At 52.3% G+C, this 18,672-nt stretch overlaps 1 protein-coding gene across 1 annotated transcript in view; it reads left to right on the top strand.

Moving 5' to 3' along the window:
• The first annotated feature begins 1,235 nt into the window (after positions 1-1,235).
• The window catches only part of RAB6B (RAB6B, member RAS oncogene family), a 69,469-nt gene continuing 52,032 nt past the window's right edge, over positions 1,236-18,672 (top strand). Inside the window, exon 1 of the mRNA XM_054483117.2 lies at positions 1,236-1,717. Within this exon, the coding sequence (XP_054339092.1) occupies positions 1,648-1,717 (70 nt within the window). The 5' untranslated portion in view covers positions 1,236-1,647. The remainder of the gene's footprint in view (positions 1,718-18,672) is intronic.

Genomic DNA, 18,672 nt, shown 5'->3' with positions numbered 1-18,672 from the left:
TCCTTGGGATGCAGTGGTGGAGCTTCAACTACTGCTTTTATGGAACTTGCGGTCAGGTTTTTAACAAGAAATAGGAAAGAGATTCGAGGTGAGCACACCAGGGAGTCAGACAGGCTTGCCCAAGCAACCCCCATAAGTCAAAAAGGGGGTAACAAGTGTCCACGAGAAATCTGGAGGTGAAGGTTGTGTCTCCTCTCTCTTCGTATAACACATGTGTGCACACACCATCGTGTTCACCGATATGCAGATTACTATCTCAAATAAATGCTCACTGAACAGCCATAAATGAACAAGACCGCGCTGTGGCAGAACAGTAAGGGACAGCTTTGTAAAACCTCAATTAACCAGCATGCCTTAGGCTTGGGCTGTCCTGGGAGTTTTTAGCGCTTGGCGTCTGCTCTTTGCTCTCACCCACTCACAACTTGGTCTGTGTGCCTCGATGGACCAGGCGAGTAAAGGCCAAGGAGAGGTCGCCCACATGTCCTCAGATAGCTCATTATCCAGATACACCTAATTGCCAGGGTGGGCAGTGGCACTGTCAGCCTGGCAACCCCGGGATCAAGAAACGCAGGGCACTGTCCTGGAGATAGTGGCACTGGCATTCAGAGTGTCACCGTTCCTTCTCTCCCATGGGGCAGGCTAACCTGCTCATTTTAGTATAAAATGATCCAAATGAGCAGCTGGTTTGAGGTAGGCGCGCCCTATATTGGCAGCTCCTCTCTCGCTGGCCAGGTCTGCGGGGGCACCCACAGACTCCACAAGAGGCCGCCCAAATAAAGGGTCTAGGCCTCGAGAGGGGAGGGCGGGCTAGAAGCCACAGGGGGCAAGAGTCGAGCCCCATCTGCGCCAAGTACGCCAGGTTTCCCTAGGTCTGCCCGTCCTGACGCGCCTCGCCACACCCTGGCTCTCCCCCACCTTCATTCCTTTCCGCCCTGTCCGACGACTGCGCTGTGCATCGGTGTCTCACGAGGTGGAGGAAGGGACTGGCATCTAGGTTTAAAAGACCAGAAACAAATGTCCCCTGACAATTTCTGTCATTTTCTGGATTCAAAAGAGGGGTAGAGTGGGGAAGACAGACGCAGCGGGGCAGCGAGAGACGGTGCCCCCCGGGGGGCTCTCAGGGGTACGGCGAGGAGGTTCTCTCCTGCCCGGGTGCGGGCTCGGGTGGGCGGGCGCACGCCCCCCAGCCCCGCAGCGCTGCGGGCCCCGCATGACATCAGAGGCTGGGGAGCGCGCAGAGCGCAGGCGCCGGCGGAGGAGGCAGGCGGGAGGGGGCCAACTGGCGCGGCTCTGGAGAGCGCTCCTCCGCCCCGCGCGCCGTCCCTGCGCCCCGCTCCGCCCGCGCCTCTCTCCCAGCGCCGCGCCTCGGGCGTAAAGAGCGCGCCCCTCGCACCGCAGCCAGTGCCGCCCGCAGCAGCCCAGCCCCAGCCTTCCTCCGCCTCCTCCTCCCTCTCCTCCTCCGCCGCCGCCGGACACGCAGCCGCAGGCCGGGGCCGGGACGCAGCTGGGGAGTCAGGGACGCGCGCAGCCAGCCCTTCCCCCTCCGGCTCCCGCACCGCCGGCCGCCTCCCCTCGCCCTCCTCCTCTCCCCTCCCTGCACCTTCGCTTTTTCCTCCTCCTCCTCTCCTGGCCCCGGCTGCCAGCACCATGTCCGCAGGGGGAGATTTTGGGAATCCACTGAGAAAATTCAAGTTGGTGTTCTTGGGGGAGCAGAGCGGTAAGTACCCGGCTTAATCTCTTGGCTTGTCGCCGAGTCGACCCCCGCCGCCCAATCGCCCACCCCATTGGGACCCCCGGCCCCGGCTCGGAAAGGCCCCTCCAAGCCAGGGTGGAGGAGAGGGACAGGGATGGGGAGGTCGGGGCGGGGTCGGGCTGGGGAGGGGCCAAGGGTGAGGACGGAGGAGGCGCTGGCGCCTGGGGTGGAGGTGAGGGTGGGCTCTGGGTGGGGGACCCGGGGTGTGGGTGCAGGTGCGGCGCCGCAGTGGGCCCGGAGGGCGGCGGCTGGCTCCGCGGCGCTGGCCAGGGCGTGAAGGACCCGGGCTGGCTGGCTAGCTCACACTGCGGCACCGGCTGCGGGCGACCGCGCAGGTGGCTGGGTGCTGGCGGGGGTGGGGAAAGCGACGGGCGCCCCCCTTGGAGAACGAAGCGAAGCTGGGGTCTGGCCGGGCCCCACTCCGCTGCACTGGAGGGGTGTTCCCTGAGGACCCTGCTGGGAACCATGCGAAAGGGCACGTCCAGGGCCTGGGACAAACAGCCACCGAGGGAGAAAAGACCGACACCTGTCTCTGCTCGAAAGAGCGAGTGCAGGCCATGGGGGAACGGGGCGCCTACCTCCCGTGGCTCACGTCCGACTGGGCACAGAAGGTTCTAGACCCGCTGCCCTTCGCCGGCGCTTGTTAGTCTCCTTGCTCCTCAGGGATCTGGGCAATTACAGTGAGGGGTACCCCAACTCGAGGCGATTTGGGGAATGATACAGGGGCACCTCACACCAAGAGGCTGTGAAGTCTGGCTCTGGGCAGAGAAAGGCCCAGGCGACACGCCCTGCCTTGCTTCCCAGCACTCCTCCTGAGAGCATCGGTGAATTCTTCCCACCCCCGCCTCCCAGCTCACCGCCCTTCTTGGGGGAGGGGAGGTCACCCTGGCAGTCGGCCAGAGCTGGGGGAGGGGGAGACTGCTTCTCCGCTGCCCGGCTCCCTCCCCAGGAAAACATCTCTGAAAACCAGGTTGGTCCCTAGAGGCGGGAAGCCCAGATTGAAGGGCAGGGACCCCTCTGCCACCTGTAGGAAGGAGTGGCTTTCAGAGCATCCCTCCAGAGGCCTCTCGCATGGGGCTGCAGGGAGACAAACTGAGCTCTGGTCAGCTCTGCGCTGGGAGAAGGCTGTCCTTGCGGGACAGGACCCCAGCTCTGCCTCTGCCCACCAGTCCTCTTCACCTGGGTTGGTGCCTCTCTGACAAGGGGGGCCAAAAGAAAGGCAGCTGTGGGAGGACTGGGTGGGCCCAGGAACAGTGCTACTGTGCTGTGTGTACATGAGGGTTATGGAGGTCACGTGGCTGGCTCCTGTCTGCTGATACTCATTGCCTAAGATGGATGTTCAGAGAAGGACGTTAGAAGGTAGTGTCCAGGCCCAGTATGGAGATTGGTTTAGGGGACAGGCTGGGCATTTCAGAAGAAGATCCACTCAGCCAGCCAGCGTTTGCCGTGGATTCTGATTGCCTGTTTTTAATAGATCCCAGTTTCATAGAGCTGACCGTACCCTGTGTCTGGAAGGGATTTTGGTGGTATTCACATCCCAGTGCTGGTCTCACCGGGCCTGGAGCCCTGGGAGATAACCTGCAAGGATCAGGCAGCCTGGGGGTTGAATTCTTAGCTATGTTGTCTTTAGTAAAATTTGAGGCCTCTCTGTGACTCACTTTCTGTCTCTGAAAAATGGTTGCTTGAAGAGAATTCTCTTACTTCTTCATGTTTCTTTAGTGCCTCTCAAAGTGCCTGGACCCTGGTAGGTTCTCAGCAAACATTTGTTTATTCTAAGTCTGCACAAGCTTCAGAAAGGACTAGGAGTTTGGTGAAGAAAGTGTCTCTGGTGAGTTTGAGGGAACATCTGGGCTCTTTCAGAATCCCTGATGAACGGAGGCCCCTGCTGGGCTCCACAGGCCCCCTTTGCTCCCAAAATCACAGAAATGAGAGCTGAAGCCTAAGAAATGAACCCACCACCTCTCCCATATGTTGAAATGGGAAGTCTGAGCCCCAGGGAACAGGGAGGCCTTGCCCAGACTCCCAGAGTCCCATTGTGAGTTGCTAATGCTTCTGGGCCGGAGCCCCACCTCTCGTTTCCAGTCCAATATTTTTCACTAGCGTGTTATTGTAAAGTAAGATGACCTTGAATTGGGGGAAGCCAACAACTGGGGAGCCTTCCCAAGAGGGAGTAAGGGTTGCTTCTGTCCAGCCAGGCTTATAGCTGGGGCTTGTGACTGGTAGGAATGCCACTGGTAGTGACTGGTAGGAGCAGGGTTGTGCGCCCTTGGAACATGGTCATTAGAGAGTCACTGCTATCAGTGAGATGGGCTACTGGCCACCCTGGTGCTTTCTGTCAGAGAGTCCCAAGGCCCTGAAAAGCCTGTTTCCACTTCGTTGCATCGTTAGTGGGTTGTTTTAGGTTTTACAGAGCTTTTGAGTTAGGTAGGGGACATGTATGTGCATCTCTAAGCCTTATGGGATGAAGAGTCACCTCCACAGCCACTTCTTCTACCTTGCCTTCACAGTTTTGCATCTGTTGGTCATTTGTGCCAGCATTCTCTGCAGCCTGTGCAGTGGAGAGAGCCTCCTGAAGGCTGGCCCTCACGCTGGCCCTGGCTCACTCTTTTTATATGACCTCGGAGGTCCTTTATCTTCTGTACATGGGGGACTTGGGCCAGCTGAGCTCAGCAGAGTCTTTCAGAGCAGCATGGGCTTGCCGATATGAGCCGAGTGCCCTGGAGACGGGCCAGGGGAAGGAGCTGGAGGGATGTGGCTTTATCTTATTTCCTGTGCCTAGCATAATGGTGGCATTTCTCTAGGCTGGTGGGCAAGGGCAATGGATTCCCAAGAAGAGTGGCATACATGGACCAGGGTGTGGAGCATACCCTGGGCCAGATAATCCCAGGTGGACATCAGGTCTTTGAAGATACCAGGGAACTGGTTTAAATGGGAGGCCCTTGAGAAGCCACTCTGGAGGAAATACCTCAAGCCAGTGAAAGAGCCCCCCTCCTGGCAGCTGTCCCCCTGGCCTGTGGAATATAGGCTGGCTGACAGTGTCAGCCTGGCACAGGCTGGGATTGTGGGGAAGGTGCTGTGGACCCAGGGTGAGAGACTTCCTTGTGGCAGGGAAGCTGTGGAGTCCCACTGGTGCCAGATGGCTCTCTGGGCCTACTGGGTATGCCCCTGTGCTGATGGCAGTGGTAGGAGACTTGGGGGGGCGACATATATCAGTCCTGACTGGGGCATTTGATGGCGTCCGAGAAGAAAGCAGGAGCAGGTGTTTGAGGAGGGGAGAGTGGGCCTGTGGGACCCACGTCTTCCTCCTAAGCTCTAATGGCATTCTGTTGGCTTTTAGGCCTCACTTGGCACATCTCAGTGTGTGTGGTGGGAAGGGAGGGTCAGGGATGTGTCTGCTGTGCACTGTCTTCTTCTGACCTCCCCTTCCCCAAGACTCTTCCAGCGAAAGCAGGAAGACTGGATGGAGACACAAAAGCTCTGTCTGCTTTCCTAGCTGAGGCCAGCAGGCCAGTTTCACGCTCCGACCAGCCACCTGCCTGCCCTGCCCCTGGTATTGTGCTGCTGGAGGTGCTGTCCGTGTTGAGCATAATGTGAATAGCATTCCATGGAGCTGTGCAATGAAGCGACCCTGCAGCAGCTGCCTTTTTGTTGTTCAGTTGTTTAGTCATTTGTTCATGTATCCTTCCCTCCCGCTCCTTCTCTCTCCTGTCCTCCCTCCATTATCTGTTTATTTATTTATTCTTTGAGCGTATTCCTGCCCTCCTGGAACTTATAGTCTACTGGGAGCACAGACATTTGTGGATATAATTACAGTAAAGGTCTATGAGAGCCGTGATGAGAGAAGAACAGCTGCTACTGGGGCCTGGAGCAGGGGTGCCTGACCCGCCTTTGGGAGCTGGTGTCAGGCAGCTTCCGTAGGCTAGCAAGGGATGCTTCTATAGGCAGTAGGCTACTACTACTTCGTCTTTGGGCTGCGTGTAGAAAGTAGGTCTTGGAACGAGCCCACCCCAGAGGGCCTTGCCTGTTCTTTCGAAAGTGTATGAGATGGAGGTTCAGGAGGACAAGGGTGACTCTCAGATATCTGGCTTGGTGGTACTGAGTTGGGGCTGTCCCTGCACTTTCAGCCCATTCCTCTGTGGTTAAGGGTTAATGATCATTCAGTGGCCCCCACTGCCTGGAAGGCTCACTCCTCTGCCCACAGCCTGGCCCATCCTGACCCACCCTGACCCCTGCCCTCTCACTAGCCACACCATGGAACACCTGCCCTCCTGCAGGGAGCCCTTCATTGGCCTGGTAGATGTGCCAGCAGCCCCTTCTAGCAACTTTCCTCCTCCCACCAATTTCCAGACTTACCTGCTCTTAGGTGCTCACTTCCACTCCTGCTCCCCTGGGCTACCAGCCCACCTGGCCACACACTGTGGCATAGCTTTGGTTTTCTCTGAACATTTCTTAAATACAATCATATGCTTCCCCATGACCTGTCTTCTGTTGTCTCTGTTAGCTAAGGATTTTAAAATGTTAACTTTTTCAGGTACAAAAACTGTAATTGAATTTTAAGCATCTTCTGAGGACTGTCTTAGTCATCATTTCACCCCTCCCCACCTGCAGGTGGTTTGTGCTTATTAAGTATCTTGATTTGAAGATGATGAGATTATCCTTGCTGTGTGAGATTTGCTGATGGCCCATCAGTAGATTAAAAGTGAAGGAAGTTGAGGTGGCTTTGAAATAGGAGTCCTATTTCAAATTCCTGACACCTGCTGCTTTTTCAAGCCAGATTTTTTACCAGCAATATCTAAGAATCTTTTCTGAAGGATTGAATCATTTAACTTTTTTTTTTTTTTTTTTTTTTGAGATGGAGTCTTGCTCTGTCTCCCAGGCTGGAGTGCAGTGGTACAATCTTGGCTTACTGCGACCTCCGCCTCCCGGATTCAAGCGATTGTTGTGCCTCAGCCTCCCAAGTAGCTGGGACTACAGGCCCACACCAACACGCCCGGCTAATTTTTGTATTTTTAGTAGAGATGGGGGTTTCACCATGTTGGCCAGGCTGGTCTCGAACTTCTGACCTCAAGTGATCTGCCCACCTCAGCCTCCCAGAGTGCTGGGATTATGGGTATGAGCCATGGCGCCCAGCTGGATCATTTAACCTTGGTCGTGCCCAACTCACAATTCATCTCAAAAAATCTGAAGTTCTTGGGGGCACTTCCTCATTCCTAGTCTCTGAAGAAGTACATGAGAACAACCAGGCCACCAGAGGTGGAAAGGGACACACACCAGACCTCAGCTTGCCAGAGCTCACTTTGAGATCTGGAAGAAATCACCGTGTTGCCCTGAGCCTTAGCTTCCTTCTCTTGATTTCTCTCCTCCCAATTTTTCTCCTTTCCTCAGTGGCTGGCATAAGAAGGGGCACCTTTGTGGAGGTTGGGTACAGACCCGGAACCTTTGCTTTTTTATTTGTTTAAAGAGATGTGTGTGAGAGAGTCAGACAGACACCAGGATGAGAATTAATCTGTACTTGGTATAAGAGGAAGGTGGCACCTTTAATCTGATGATGCATAGCAAGAGAACTTGCCAGCAAAGAAAAAAGAAACTTAGAATATGTTCTGGCTGCATAGATGTAATAATAATTACTGTCTCTTGCATGATCTGATTATCATTATCATTTGCAGCCCCCAGATTATAATGAATCACATTAAATTATAACAAAATAAGACTGGGCGTGGTGGCTCACACCTGTAATCCCAGCACTTTGGGAGACCGAAGTGGCAAGGTGGGTAGATCACTTGAGGTCAGGAGTTCGAGACCAGCCTGGCCAACATGGCAAAATCCTGTCTCTACTAAGAAATACAAACATTAGCCGGGCATGGTGGCGCATGCCTGTAATCCCAGCTACTTGGGAAGCTGAGGCAGGAGAATCGCTTGAACCCGAGAGGCGGAGGTTTCAGTGAGCCAAGATGGCACCACTGCACTCCACCCTGGGCAACAGAGCGAAACTCCGTCCCAAAATAAATAAATACATATATATATAAAACAAAATAACCTTATTGTCCTTTTGTTCCTTATTCTATCCCTAAAATCAGTCTATGAATATTTATCTTTATAGGTGTTGCCCTGACATTGCAAACTTTGCAAACTCGCCAGGGACAGGCCAAAGGTGGTAACATTTGTATCCCATCCAGGCTGCAGATTTCCCGTGTCCTCCCCACCCAGGTCGTCCATTGTTGCCGAATGCATCAGCCATTGAATGTGTAGGGCTGTCTGGTTTCAATGTGGATAATTTTGGGAAATTATTGGACAGAACCACTGGGGAAGGTGAGAGAAGGCTAGGTAGAACAGCAGAATTCATAAACATTCGGGGTGGACTACCAGGAAAGCTGCTGGGCATTTTCTCTGCGTCTGCCATTCTTTTCCATTTCTCACCACAGGGAAGAGAAGCTGGGGGAGCTCTGGTGGAGGTTGCCAGGGAGAAGTACCAGACACGCCCTGAGATGGACAGCTTTTGTTAGGGCGGAAAGACAGGCTGCCAGGAAATGGGGCTCCAAGCAGGGCCTGGGGACTGGAAGCCCCTGGGAACTTGGAATGCCAGGCCAGTCTTTGTTTCCTAGAACAAGGGAAGGAAAAGATGAAGACTCACAACTCTTAAGGACTCCTAGGATGTTCTTTACCATATCTTGGGGCTTGAGATTTCAAAATTATTTTCATTATTTTCATAACTTTTGCCCTAAACAAAGTAAGATCTTTTTAAAAAATATTGACGGATATACATAATTTAGCATTTTAATAAAGTGATTTATTTTTAGTAGAAAAACTTATTTATTCTGATCTCTTGGTGACAAGGCCAGAGGGAGCCCAGGTGACCAGATCACGTGTTCTGGGCCAACCATCACCTGTCCTAAGGGGCTGACATACCTAAGGGACAGGCCCAAGTCCTGAAGAGGCAGATGATACCTCACCCCTGAGGGCAGAATAGAGCTTTCAAAGCAAAGGTTACTTCCAGGAAATGCGTAAAAAGAATGGCAGCCTATGTCCTTCCTCACATGAGTTCACTCACGTGGCATTTATTGAACATCCATTATGCCGGAGGCTCCACACAGGGCACTTTTTATCTTCCCAGCCACCCTATGACGGATGTGGGATCATCCCTGTTATGTGGGTCAGGAGGCAGAAGCTCAGAGAGAGCTGGCCCTGCCCAAGGACTCACTGTGAGTGTGGCAGAATTAGAATTCAGACCCAGGTCACTGTGAGAAACAGAGTGAACTGTCAGACCTCTTGCCTCAAAGGCAGGCTCTGGCCCAGGACTGGAGCGGAGGAGACAGAAGAACACTGAGGTCTTCTGGACACAAGGTCTGCTGTGCATGACTCGTGGGGAGTGTTTGTGCCAAGCTCTTTGCTAAAGAAGAACCTGCAGGGCCCTGAGCAGGGAGGAGGGAAGCAGGGTCTCTGTGTGGGAGCTGCTGGAGCTGGTCTTGCACAGCAGGCACCCTGTTCTTCCATTTGGGGTGCTTTGAAGGGAGTTAATAGAGCCTATGGGGGCAGCTAAATCCCTCCCAAGTCAGCCCTCAGCCCACTGCCATGGTTCTAGCTGAGAACTAATTACTAACCAGGGAAGAACCAATTAAACTAAATGGCTGGTTCCCACCTACTCTGGGGTAACCCTTTCCTGGCCACATCCTCCCTCCTGGCTTGGAGATACCAGGGCCCTGGAGACCCTGATTCTGTTCCCAGTCTGTCACTGGCTGGCTGTATGTTGGATAAGCCCCAGCCCATCTCTGGCTTTCTCCGTGTATCCCCTCAAGGCTACTGATCTGGGTGACCCCTTGGGCCAGTGGAGCTCTAACTCTGGTTTTGCAATTCAGTGCCAGCTCTGAGTATGAGGCCAAGCCAATAACACTCCCAGCCTGGAGACAAACATGCTGCTGGTGAGAGGGGCTGCAGAAGTGAGATGTGGGATCAGGGGCTCTGCCGACTGTTGCCCCCAGAACTGTCCTGGGTCCCACATGCAGGATCCTCTCCAGCCTACCACCTCCTCTCCTGGGAGGCATTCCTGGCCCCCTACACCTGAGTGCAACCCTCCCTGGGGGCACAATGTGGGGGAGGGGCATGCTGGCTCCCCTCTTCTGAAGATGTGCTTGGCTCTGGTTGCCAAGCAACAGGGATGGGGCTGTCCTGCACTTCTGCTTCCAGGAGGTGTGTCTTCCACACAGAGAGGAACCATGATGAGGACGACAGGGCAGGTGACACCTCCCAGGTGCTCCTAGCCCAGGGGCACCCCTTTCCATAGCCTGGTGGGAGGGGTAAACTGGGAGGGCAGGGAAAGGACAGAGCCAAGAGGGTTATATGGTGTCCCCAGCAGACCAAGGAGGGCTTAGAGACCCGGCCCCAGCTCCCACCCCCACCCCATCACCATATTGGTCCTCCTGCATCCTGGGCTTCCACCTCAGCCCACCCCTCTGCTGAATGGATGGTGTTGGTATGCAATGGCACCACCTGTGCTCATTTTCCTCACCTGTGCAGGAGGGTGATCATTACCTTGTTGGGGTTCCAGGAAGATCAAGTGCATCTATACATGGCATGTGATTAAAGCTCACATGATAAAAGCTCAGGTGATAGGTAATTTTGCTAATGAAATAGTAACAGCAATCTCCATCTCCTTAAAAAAAAAAAAAGGAGTAGGGTGCAAGGTTTTGAGAATCATTGATCATTTCTATATTGTGAACTGTGGGGTCCACATCCTCGTGATCTGGCAGGAAGAGCTGCTCATCCCGTTTTATAAAGAAAGTGAAGGTCTGCCAGGTGAAGGCTTTTTTACACAGATGGAAGGACCCTTTGACTCCCTGGCCAGTGTTTTCCCGAGCTCCCCATCCCTGCTCAGAGACAGGCTGGCGAAAAGTGGGACAGACTCACCATGCCTGCTCCTCTGGGGCCACCAAAGCTGCTCAGGGGAAGAGCATCTCATCTTCACAGCTGTTACTTCCCCTAAGGAGCTCAGCCAGGGTGGAGTATAAGGGCAGAGGCTTTGCAGCATTGGGGTTATATGCCTTCAGGTGTGTGAGGTCGGCAGTACTTGGCCCACAATAAGCAGGCAACAAATCTCAGCCAGTATTAAGATTAATATTACATACCCAAGCAAGGCTGTGGGTGTGATGTGCTTGGAGGAGTCAGGGAAGGCTTTCTGGAGGAGGTTTTGCATAGTGAGCAGGAACTCACCAGCAAACAAGGGGAAGCACTGAGGGCAGAGGGCCTGACCGTGCCCAGGCAGTGAAAGGCTTGGGGTTTCTGGGGAATCGGGTGTGGTTCAGGGTGGTGGGATTCTGGTGCGGGTGGGGAAATAGTGGTGGGAGAAGGGGTTGGGCCTGGAGGAGTCAGTAGGGTCAGGCCCTGGAGGACCTCCCTGCAGGCGGTGGGGATCCACTGGGGAGTTTTGACCCAGAGGGACATGCTCATGGATTAGAAGGTGAAGGCAGAATGTGTTCTGATTGGAGGCAGGAGATCCAGGTGGCTGAACTACGTCAGAACAGAAACATTCCGAGGATGGAATTTATAGAGAGGGCTTGTAAACTTAAGCTTCCTTCCAGTTCTGAAGCTCAGCTCCACTGCAGATGTATATTTTCTTGATTCTTTCTCTTAGAATGAGGCCTCAGGAACAATGAAGGATTGTAGGGGAGGGACTATTTTCTCTCTCTGCAAGGCCACACTGTACGCAGATGGACCAAAGCTAGCCCCTTTAAGCTCCCCTGTCCATCCTATCTCCACAGTGCCCTGGGTTCCCTGACTGCTCTGGCCTTCCATGGGTGTTCTGCGGGACTGCTGGCAGCCCTTCCGGACTCCTCCCCCTCTGCTACCTGCTCAGGTTGGATGTGGCATATGACCAGAAACTGGCCATTGGGTGTGTGAGCTCCCCTATCCTCTGGTCATTGGATGTGTGAGTCCCTCATCCTTTAGTCATTGGGTGTGTGAGTCCTCTGTTCTCTGGTCATTGGGTATGTGAGTTCCCGTCCTCTGATCATTAGTGTGTGAGCAGCCCATCTTCTGGCCATTGGATGTGTGAGTCCCCCATCCTCTGGTCATTGGGTGTGTGAGTCCCCCGTCCTCTGGTCGTTAGGTGTGTGAGTCCCCTATACTCTGGTCATTGGGTATGTGAGCCCTCCCTCCTCTGGTCATTGGGTGTGTGAGTTCCCATCTTCTAATCATTAGTGTGTGAGCAGCCCATCCTCTGGCCATTGGATGTGTGAGCCCCTCGTCCTCTGATCATTGGTGTGTGAGCAGCCCATCCTTTAGCCATTGGATGTGTGAGTTCCCCATCCTCTGGTCATTGGGTCTGTGAGTCCCCCATCCTCTGGTAATTTGGTGTGTGAGTTCCCCATCCTCTGATCATTGGTGTGTGAGCCCCTCATCCTCTGGTTATTGGGATATATGAGCCCCGCTGTCCTCTGGTTATTTGGTGTGTGAGTGCCCCGTCCTCTGATCATTGGTGTGTGAGCCCCCCATCCTCTGGTTATTGGGATATATAAGCCCCCCCGTCCTCTTGATTATTTGGTGTGTGAATCCCCCATCCTTTGATCATTGGTGTGTGAGCCCCCTGTCCTCTGATCATTGGTGTGTGAGCCCCTCATCCTCTGGTTATTGGGATATGTGGGCCCCCCTGTCCTTTGGGCACTGGGTATGTGAGTCCTCCATTCTCTGTCATTAGGTGTGTTTGTGTCCTGTCCTCTGGGCACTGGGTGTGTGAGCACCCCCGTCCTCTGGTCATTAGTTATATGAGGCCCCTTGGCCCTGTTATGCAGCCTCCTGTCCTTCCCAGTCTCACTGGACTTCTCTTCCAGTGGACACTTGATCACTTCCTTTACTTTCTTGGATATTTTCCCCTACATCTGTCTGCTGGGTTCCGTCACCCCAGCAAGCTCCAGAGTCCCCAAGGACTTGAGAGAGAGCAGCATTGTAGAAGGGAGTGCCCCTTTCCATGCCTTGGAGAACAGAGACCCATCTTAAGCTGGCTGCACAAAAGGCTAAGGCTGAAAGCCAGGGGGCCAGAGTAGAGGCAGGCACTGCCATTTTGAACCCTCCCCTAACCCAGAGAAGGCAGTCTGTTCAGGTCAATTGATGCAGCCCCCTGCTCACGGGTCAGCTCATGATCTACTTTAAGGGTTGAAACCCCACCCTCTAAAGGCCTGATGACTTTTGCTCCCTGCCCTTCCTGTTCTTCTGAGCAGGCAGTGCCCACTGGAGGTTACTGAGCACCACCTGGGTATTCCTTTGCCAGTGTAGCTGGTGCATGGAGTAATCCTAATTTTGTAGCATCAATGATTACAGCATTTTTCAGTCACCACCCTTGGCCTCTTTGAGCAGTGCCAAGTTGTGGTTGTCTGTGAGTTCAGGGTGGGTAAGGAGAGCTGCCTCCTCATCTTGGTGCTCAGCAGAGGTGGCTCTTCTGCCTGAAGCAGCTGGCCCAGAGAAAAACTGGTTTGGAAGGCTGGGCCACAAACAACTCAGCCCAGCTTTGACCTGTTCCAGCCTCCTCTGGTCCCTCTGTTTCCCCCAACCCTGGGGCAGGCAGGAGGAGGACCATTCTGGCTCAGGATTGGAGAGCTGCAACTTTGGCCTGTGCACCAGAGACAAGTCCCTAGAGATAAGGAAAACCTTTCTCTCTGGGAATGGCTGTGCTAATTCTGAGAAAGGAAGAGAAAATGTTCTTTTCTGACCCTGTCTGTGAGTGGGGGGAATAAACACTGCATAAACTAAACAGTAAGTGAGGCACTTAGAACACGTTTCTTGTTTCTTTCCCCTGTCCAGTAAAGGGGGAGGGCTAAGAGGGCAAACAGGGGAAGCAAGGGGCACTGGGGAAGAGAGATCCATAGAAGTGCTGAGACCGAAGGGAGAGACTCACAGACACTGCTTCCTACCAGACACAGATGGGGGCTTGTTGGCCATACACAGGGCCCTTGGGAGCCAGGGTAGGTCAAGCTCCAGGCAGGGTGCTGTCCATCCCAGGGTCCTAACCAAATTTAATTAAAGGCTGGAGGTTCCCATGGAGCCACTGATGAGTATGGGGGCACAGGACGATGTGACCAGTTCTGTGTTTGTGTGGAGGACAAGATGAGGAGCTCCAGCCCAGCAAAGCAGGGGGAATGAGAAGAGAGAAAGGCTGTTACCTTGCCTTGGAGGTTGAGGGAGGGTTTTTTCCAGCACACTGCCTCTGTGCTGTCAGCACTGGCTTTGAGGAGCAGACTGAACTTTGTCTCTTCCTCCCCAAGGCTGTCTGGCTCTGCCGCACTGTGACTCTGCAGTTCCCAGACTGTCTCTGGGCTGCTGTGAGTAGAATCAGGTCTTGGCACTAGTGATCTTTGTTTGGTTCTGCACTTCTGTAAACAAAGCAAACCTCCAAAGGGTTTCTTTTGGGGGAGAAACCACTCCCAAATTATTTTAAGGATATTAACAAATCCTACTTGTAGCACCAAGATCTGGAAATTCTCCCCTGATTCCGATTCATTAAATTCCCCTCCCTCCCCTACATTCAACCCAAACACTGCAGGCTGCTGCCCAGATTAGAAGTGAACTGGAGACCTGAAGAGGTACCTAGCTAGCCACCTGACCCTGACTCTCACCCATCTTCATCAGAAGAGGATAGCACCCCAGATGTTGGGCCAGAAGAACTCAGCTCCTCTCCTGCCTCTATCATGTAGCAAGAAGAAGACTCTCAGCTGGAGTTGTGGTCTGGGCAGCTGTGTCTGCTGGTCCTTCCACCTCTGCCTGGGGGAGGGCTGGGTGTGATGTGGGAGAACTGGATAGAGCAGCATGCAAATGCCCAGTGAAGCACACAGGCAGGACTCAGCCTCTGCCCCGGCCAGCTAGGAGTGCTTTAGTCTCAAGGCAGAGACCTGTGAGGTTTTGTTCCAGGTGATCAGCCCAGTTCACCACAGTGGGAGAAAAGGCAGAGGGGGAGTAAAGAGTAAAGGCTGCATCTCTTAGGAACCTGACTGTGAGATGGTGTGGTACACACAACCTAAGTGACCCCAGGTGAGTCACACCCTTGCATAGGCTCCTCCCCAGAGTGCAGATGGAATTTGTGACTTGCTTGTAGCAAATATAGTGTGGCAAAGGTGATGGGTGGCATTCCTTCAATCAGGTTAGTTATACGGCAAACGTTCAAAGGTGTTGGGATAGTCCCTCCCAGGATTATGTTTCTTTATGAGACTTCTTTTGCTGGCCTTGAAGAAGTAAGCTGCTGTGCTGAGAAAGGGCCTGTGAGGGGGGTCATGTGGCAAGGGATCTGGGTGGCCTTCAGGAAATAAGAGCAGCCCGTGGGAGGAAGTCCTACAACCACAAGGAACCAAATTCTGTCAACAATCACACAAGCTTGGAAAATGACTCCCTGATCCAGAAAGAAATGTAGCCCAGCTGACACCTTGATTACATCTTTGTGACATGCTGAGCAGAGGATCCAGTGAAGTTATGTCCAGACTCCTGACCCATGGAAACTGTGACATAATAAATGTATTAATATATTGTTTTAAGCCACTGAATTCCTGGTATTTGTAAAAGCAACAGATAACTAATACAGATGGGGTGAAGATTTTAGAGGAAGGTGACACCTGGGATGGCCTCATTTTACACTTAAGGCATTGGAGTGTCCAGGAGGAGCTGAGACCTGTCCCAGGTTAAGTAGCCAGCCTGGTCCAACCTGTGAAGCACTCATTGGGGTCAAGCCCTGGTTCTTGATCTGCTATTGTTCTTTCTTCCTGTTCTGTCTTTGTGTTTTGAGTAAACCCTCCTTTCTAGGCCTCAGATTTTTCCTCTGTGGCATGAAGGGCTAGACCACACATTCTCTAGGTCCTTCTTGCCATGACGTGATTTTCTGAGGTCACTCTGATCATCTGTAATCCTTCTAGAAGCTGGGCCTCCAGGCCTTAGTGTGGTTCACTCTCTGCTGCTCCTTGGCGCTTCCCATGTTGTGTGTTTCCATTTGGGCCTCATGACACAGGGACACATTGGTAAGCCTTCGGGGCTCAGATTAGTGGCAAAAGCCAGGAGTAAGAAGAGCAGTCTCTGAAGTCAAGCCCTTGGCTGTGCACTGAAAGAGATAGTGTCTCTGGCCATGACCCTGGTGCTGTATGATCCTGGGCAAGTGGTCCCTCCTCTGTGGCCCCTCTTCACATCTCCTCTGATAAGATCAGCTCCAGTCTCCTCTGTGGCTCATCTGTAGTGCTGCTTTTGAGAAGGGCTAACCTTAGGGACCAAGAGCTTGCAGCATGGGGACAGGTGAGCCTGGCCACCATCTCCTTGCCCTGGTGCCCAAGCAACCAAGTCCAGTGAGAGATATGTGGACATTGACGCAGCTCCCCTTGATCCATCCCCCAGCCTGGCCCTCTGTTTACCCTGATGCCTGACCAGCAGTCTCAGTCCATAAGGGCTAGAGACATAGTGGGCCTCCTGGCCTGCTGGGTGGTCCTGTGCCTACGCCCAGGTCCAGGGTCCTTGGGATCTAAGTGCATTTTCCACCCCAGAGTCAGTGGTCTTCATCTCTTAAACTTCACTGAAAAGGCCATCCCTACTCTTGAATCAATCCTGAGCAGGTGACATTGAGTCCTTCTGGGGGCAGGAGGAGAGTTCTTTCTGTTGACTGAATGAGAGGTCTAGAAGTTCACTCTGCCCCTTGTGCTCCCCTCACCACCTGGCTCTGCAGGGGCAGGGGCAGGGCCTGTGCCCTCCTCCTTGGCAAAGTAGAAAGGTTGAGCAGCAGTGAGCAGGCTGTGTGAGGGTGTATGGAAGGACAGGAAGAGAAGCTGGGGCTGCAGAAGTGCAGGGATAGCTCCCTGTGTTCATGGAGACTACAGGGCCTCCTGGGGTTAGCAGGTCAGCACTATGGCTGCCAAGGCCAAGGGTTCCTCTGAGAAGGGGGCAGGCATCTGGGATGATGCCTTGCCTACATCAGCCTGCAGTCTAGAGGTCTCCTTCCACTTGCCTGAGCAAGCTTTGTCTCATGGCCAGGCCACAGCTATGTCATCATTGTTGGGTGTTACAAGGCCAATCAGACCCTCTGACTGGATCTCAGCTGACAACCTGGGAAACACAAGTTTTGCTCTCAATACTCTGTCTACTCATTCTCCCTGCCTCAGCCTTCTTTTCCTATTACTGAGTCTTTTAACATCAACACTACCAGCAGTTAAGCCTTGGGTATATAAGCCTTGGGTATTAAAGCATATACATTACTTTGCCAAATTCCATGCTGGTTGGATGGGCCAAGACTTCTGTCAGTTAAATAAGCTACCAAATTGCATTAATACTAGCCTTGTCAAGGATCAGATGGTGGTGGGGATTTAACTTCCTCCTTCTCTACAACTGTGCATACTCACTGTGAATTAATTCTTCACAGCACCCATGCAACTGCTCAAATGCACAGGCAGGACTGGCCTGTGTAGGATCTGGCCAGAGTTGGGTTGAGCCTCAAACCAATTGAAATAGACTATATTCTGCCTGCTCCAGTCTAGTTCTCCAGGGAAGCTATGGCAGAGGGTAACTGTGTGTGCTAAGGATGTAGACTCTTGTTCTCTGAGCTATGAGAATAGGGTGGCTAGCATTCAAAGCTAGCTGGTGCTGGTGCTGCTCTTAGGTCCAGGAGGAAAGATCCTGCTCCTTTTTGAAGCTGCCAAGTGTATGTGAGAAGGCTCAGCAAGGCAGAGAGGATTCAGAACATGAGTGAGCTGACCATGGAGGTATGCAGTCTACACAAGCTGTTTGGTCAGATCTCAGGTAATTTTCAAGTAACCCTGAAGGTGTTGCCCTTGACTGTCAGTCCTCATAGCTAAGACACCAGGGAACTAAAGAGTTCCTACCATACCAGGGCCTCTGATGCCTGCTGAGTTGAGCGTGTGTGTGTATGTGTACTTGCATGCGTCTCTGTGCATGTGCAGACATGGTGGTTACACATGGACCCTGGCCACTGAATTGATTGATCCAGGCTTTCTCTGTCTCTTGGCCTGTGGTTAGAAGGGCGCATAGCAGTTCTCCAGTGCCCAGCTAAGTCTTGGTCCTTCGTGAAGCCTGAGTTGATGCCAAGTACAGTTATATTCTAGTTCCTTAGGAAAATTTCATGCTGACCAGAATGTTTAATTAGTCAGAACAAGCCATTTTCTGAATGTGCTAGGAATCTAAGAAACATGGATGTGTGCGTGTAATTAAAATAATTTTTTCTTTAACTTTTTATTTTGATACACTTTTAGGATTATGCAAAGACTTTACATATGCCTTTCACCCAGATTCCCTGAATTTTAACTTGTTACTGCTTTCATAGAATTCATAACAATTCTGTGAGATAGGCATTTTTGTCCTTATTGGATGTATGAAGAAAGCTGAGCCTCAGAGAGAATAGGAACTAACCTAAGATCACACAAGAAATGAGTGGCAGAGCCAGGATTAAAACCCAGGTTGGTCAGACTTTAGTGCACATGCTGACCACATGTGATGTAAGTGTGAATGTGTGGAAGGAGCAGAATCCTGCTCCTTCTGCCCACAGAGCTTTCTTTCTTGTATTATTGATCTGCTAGCAGTGAATTGTCTCAACATATGCCTTTATTTCACCTTCATTTTTGAAAGATTTTTGCTAGGTATAGAATTCTGTGTTGACAATATTTTTCTTTTAGTATTTCAAAGGTGGCACTTCATTTTCTCCTGGTTTGCATAGCGTCTGACAGGGTAACAGATATTTCTCTAGGTTTTCTTAGGTCTGTGATCTAATATATTGTTGCTAATTTTGTTTAAATAGTCAATTATCTTTTAAAGAGACTCAAATAGAAAGATCTTACATACCCATGTAGTGACCATTTCCTATGTTCATCATTCCATTGTATAAATCCACATTTCCATCTGGTTTCATTTCACTTCTTCCTGAAGGACTTTCTTTAACATTTCTTGTTGTGAGGGTCTGC

The sequence above is a fragment of the Pongo pygmaeus genome, chromosome 2 (genome assembly GCF_028885625.2).
Source record: "Pongo pygmaeus isolate AG05252 chromosome 2, NHGRI_mPonPyg2-v2.0_pri, whole genome shotgun sequence".
NCBI lineage: Eukaryota > Metazoa > Chordata > Mammalia > Primates > Hominidae > Pongo > Pongo pygmaeus.
This window is presented reverse-complemented; position numbering and strand designations above follow the sequence as displayed.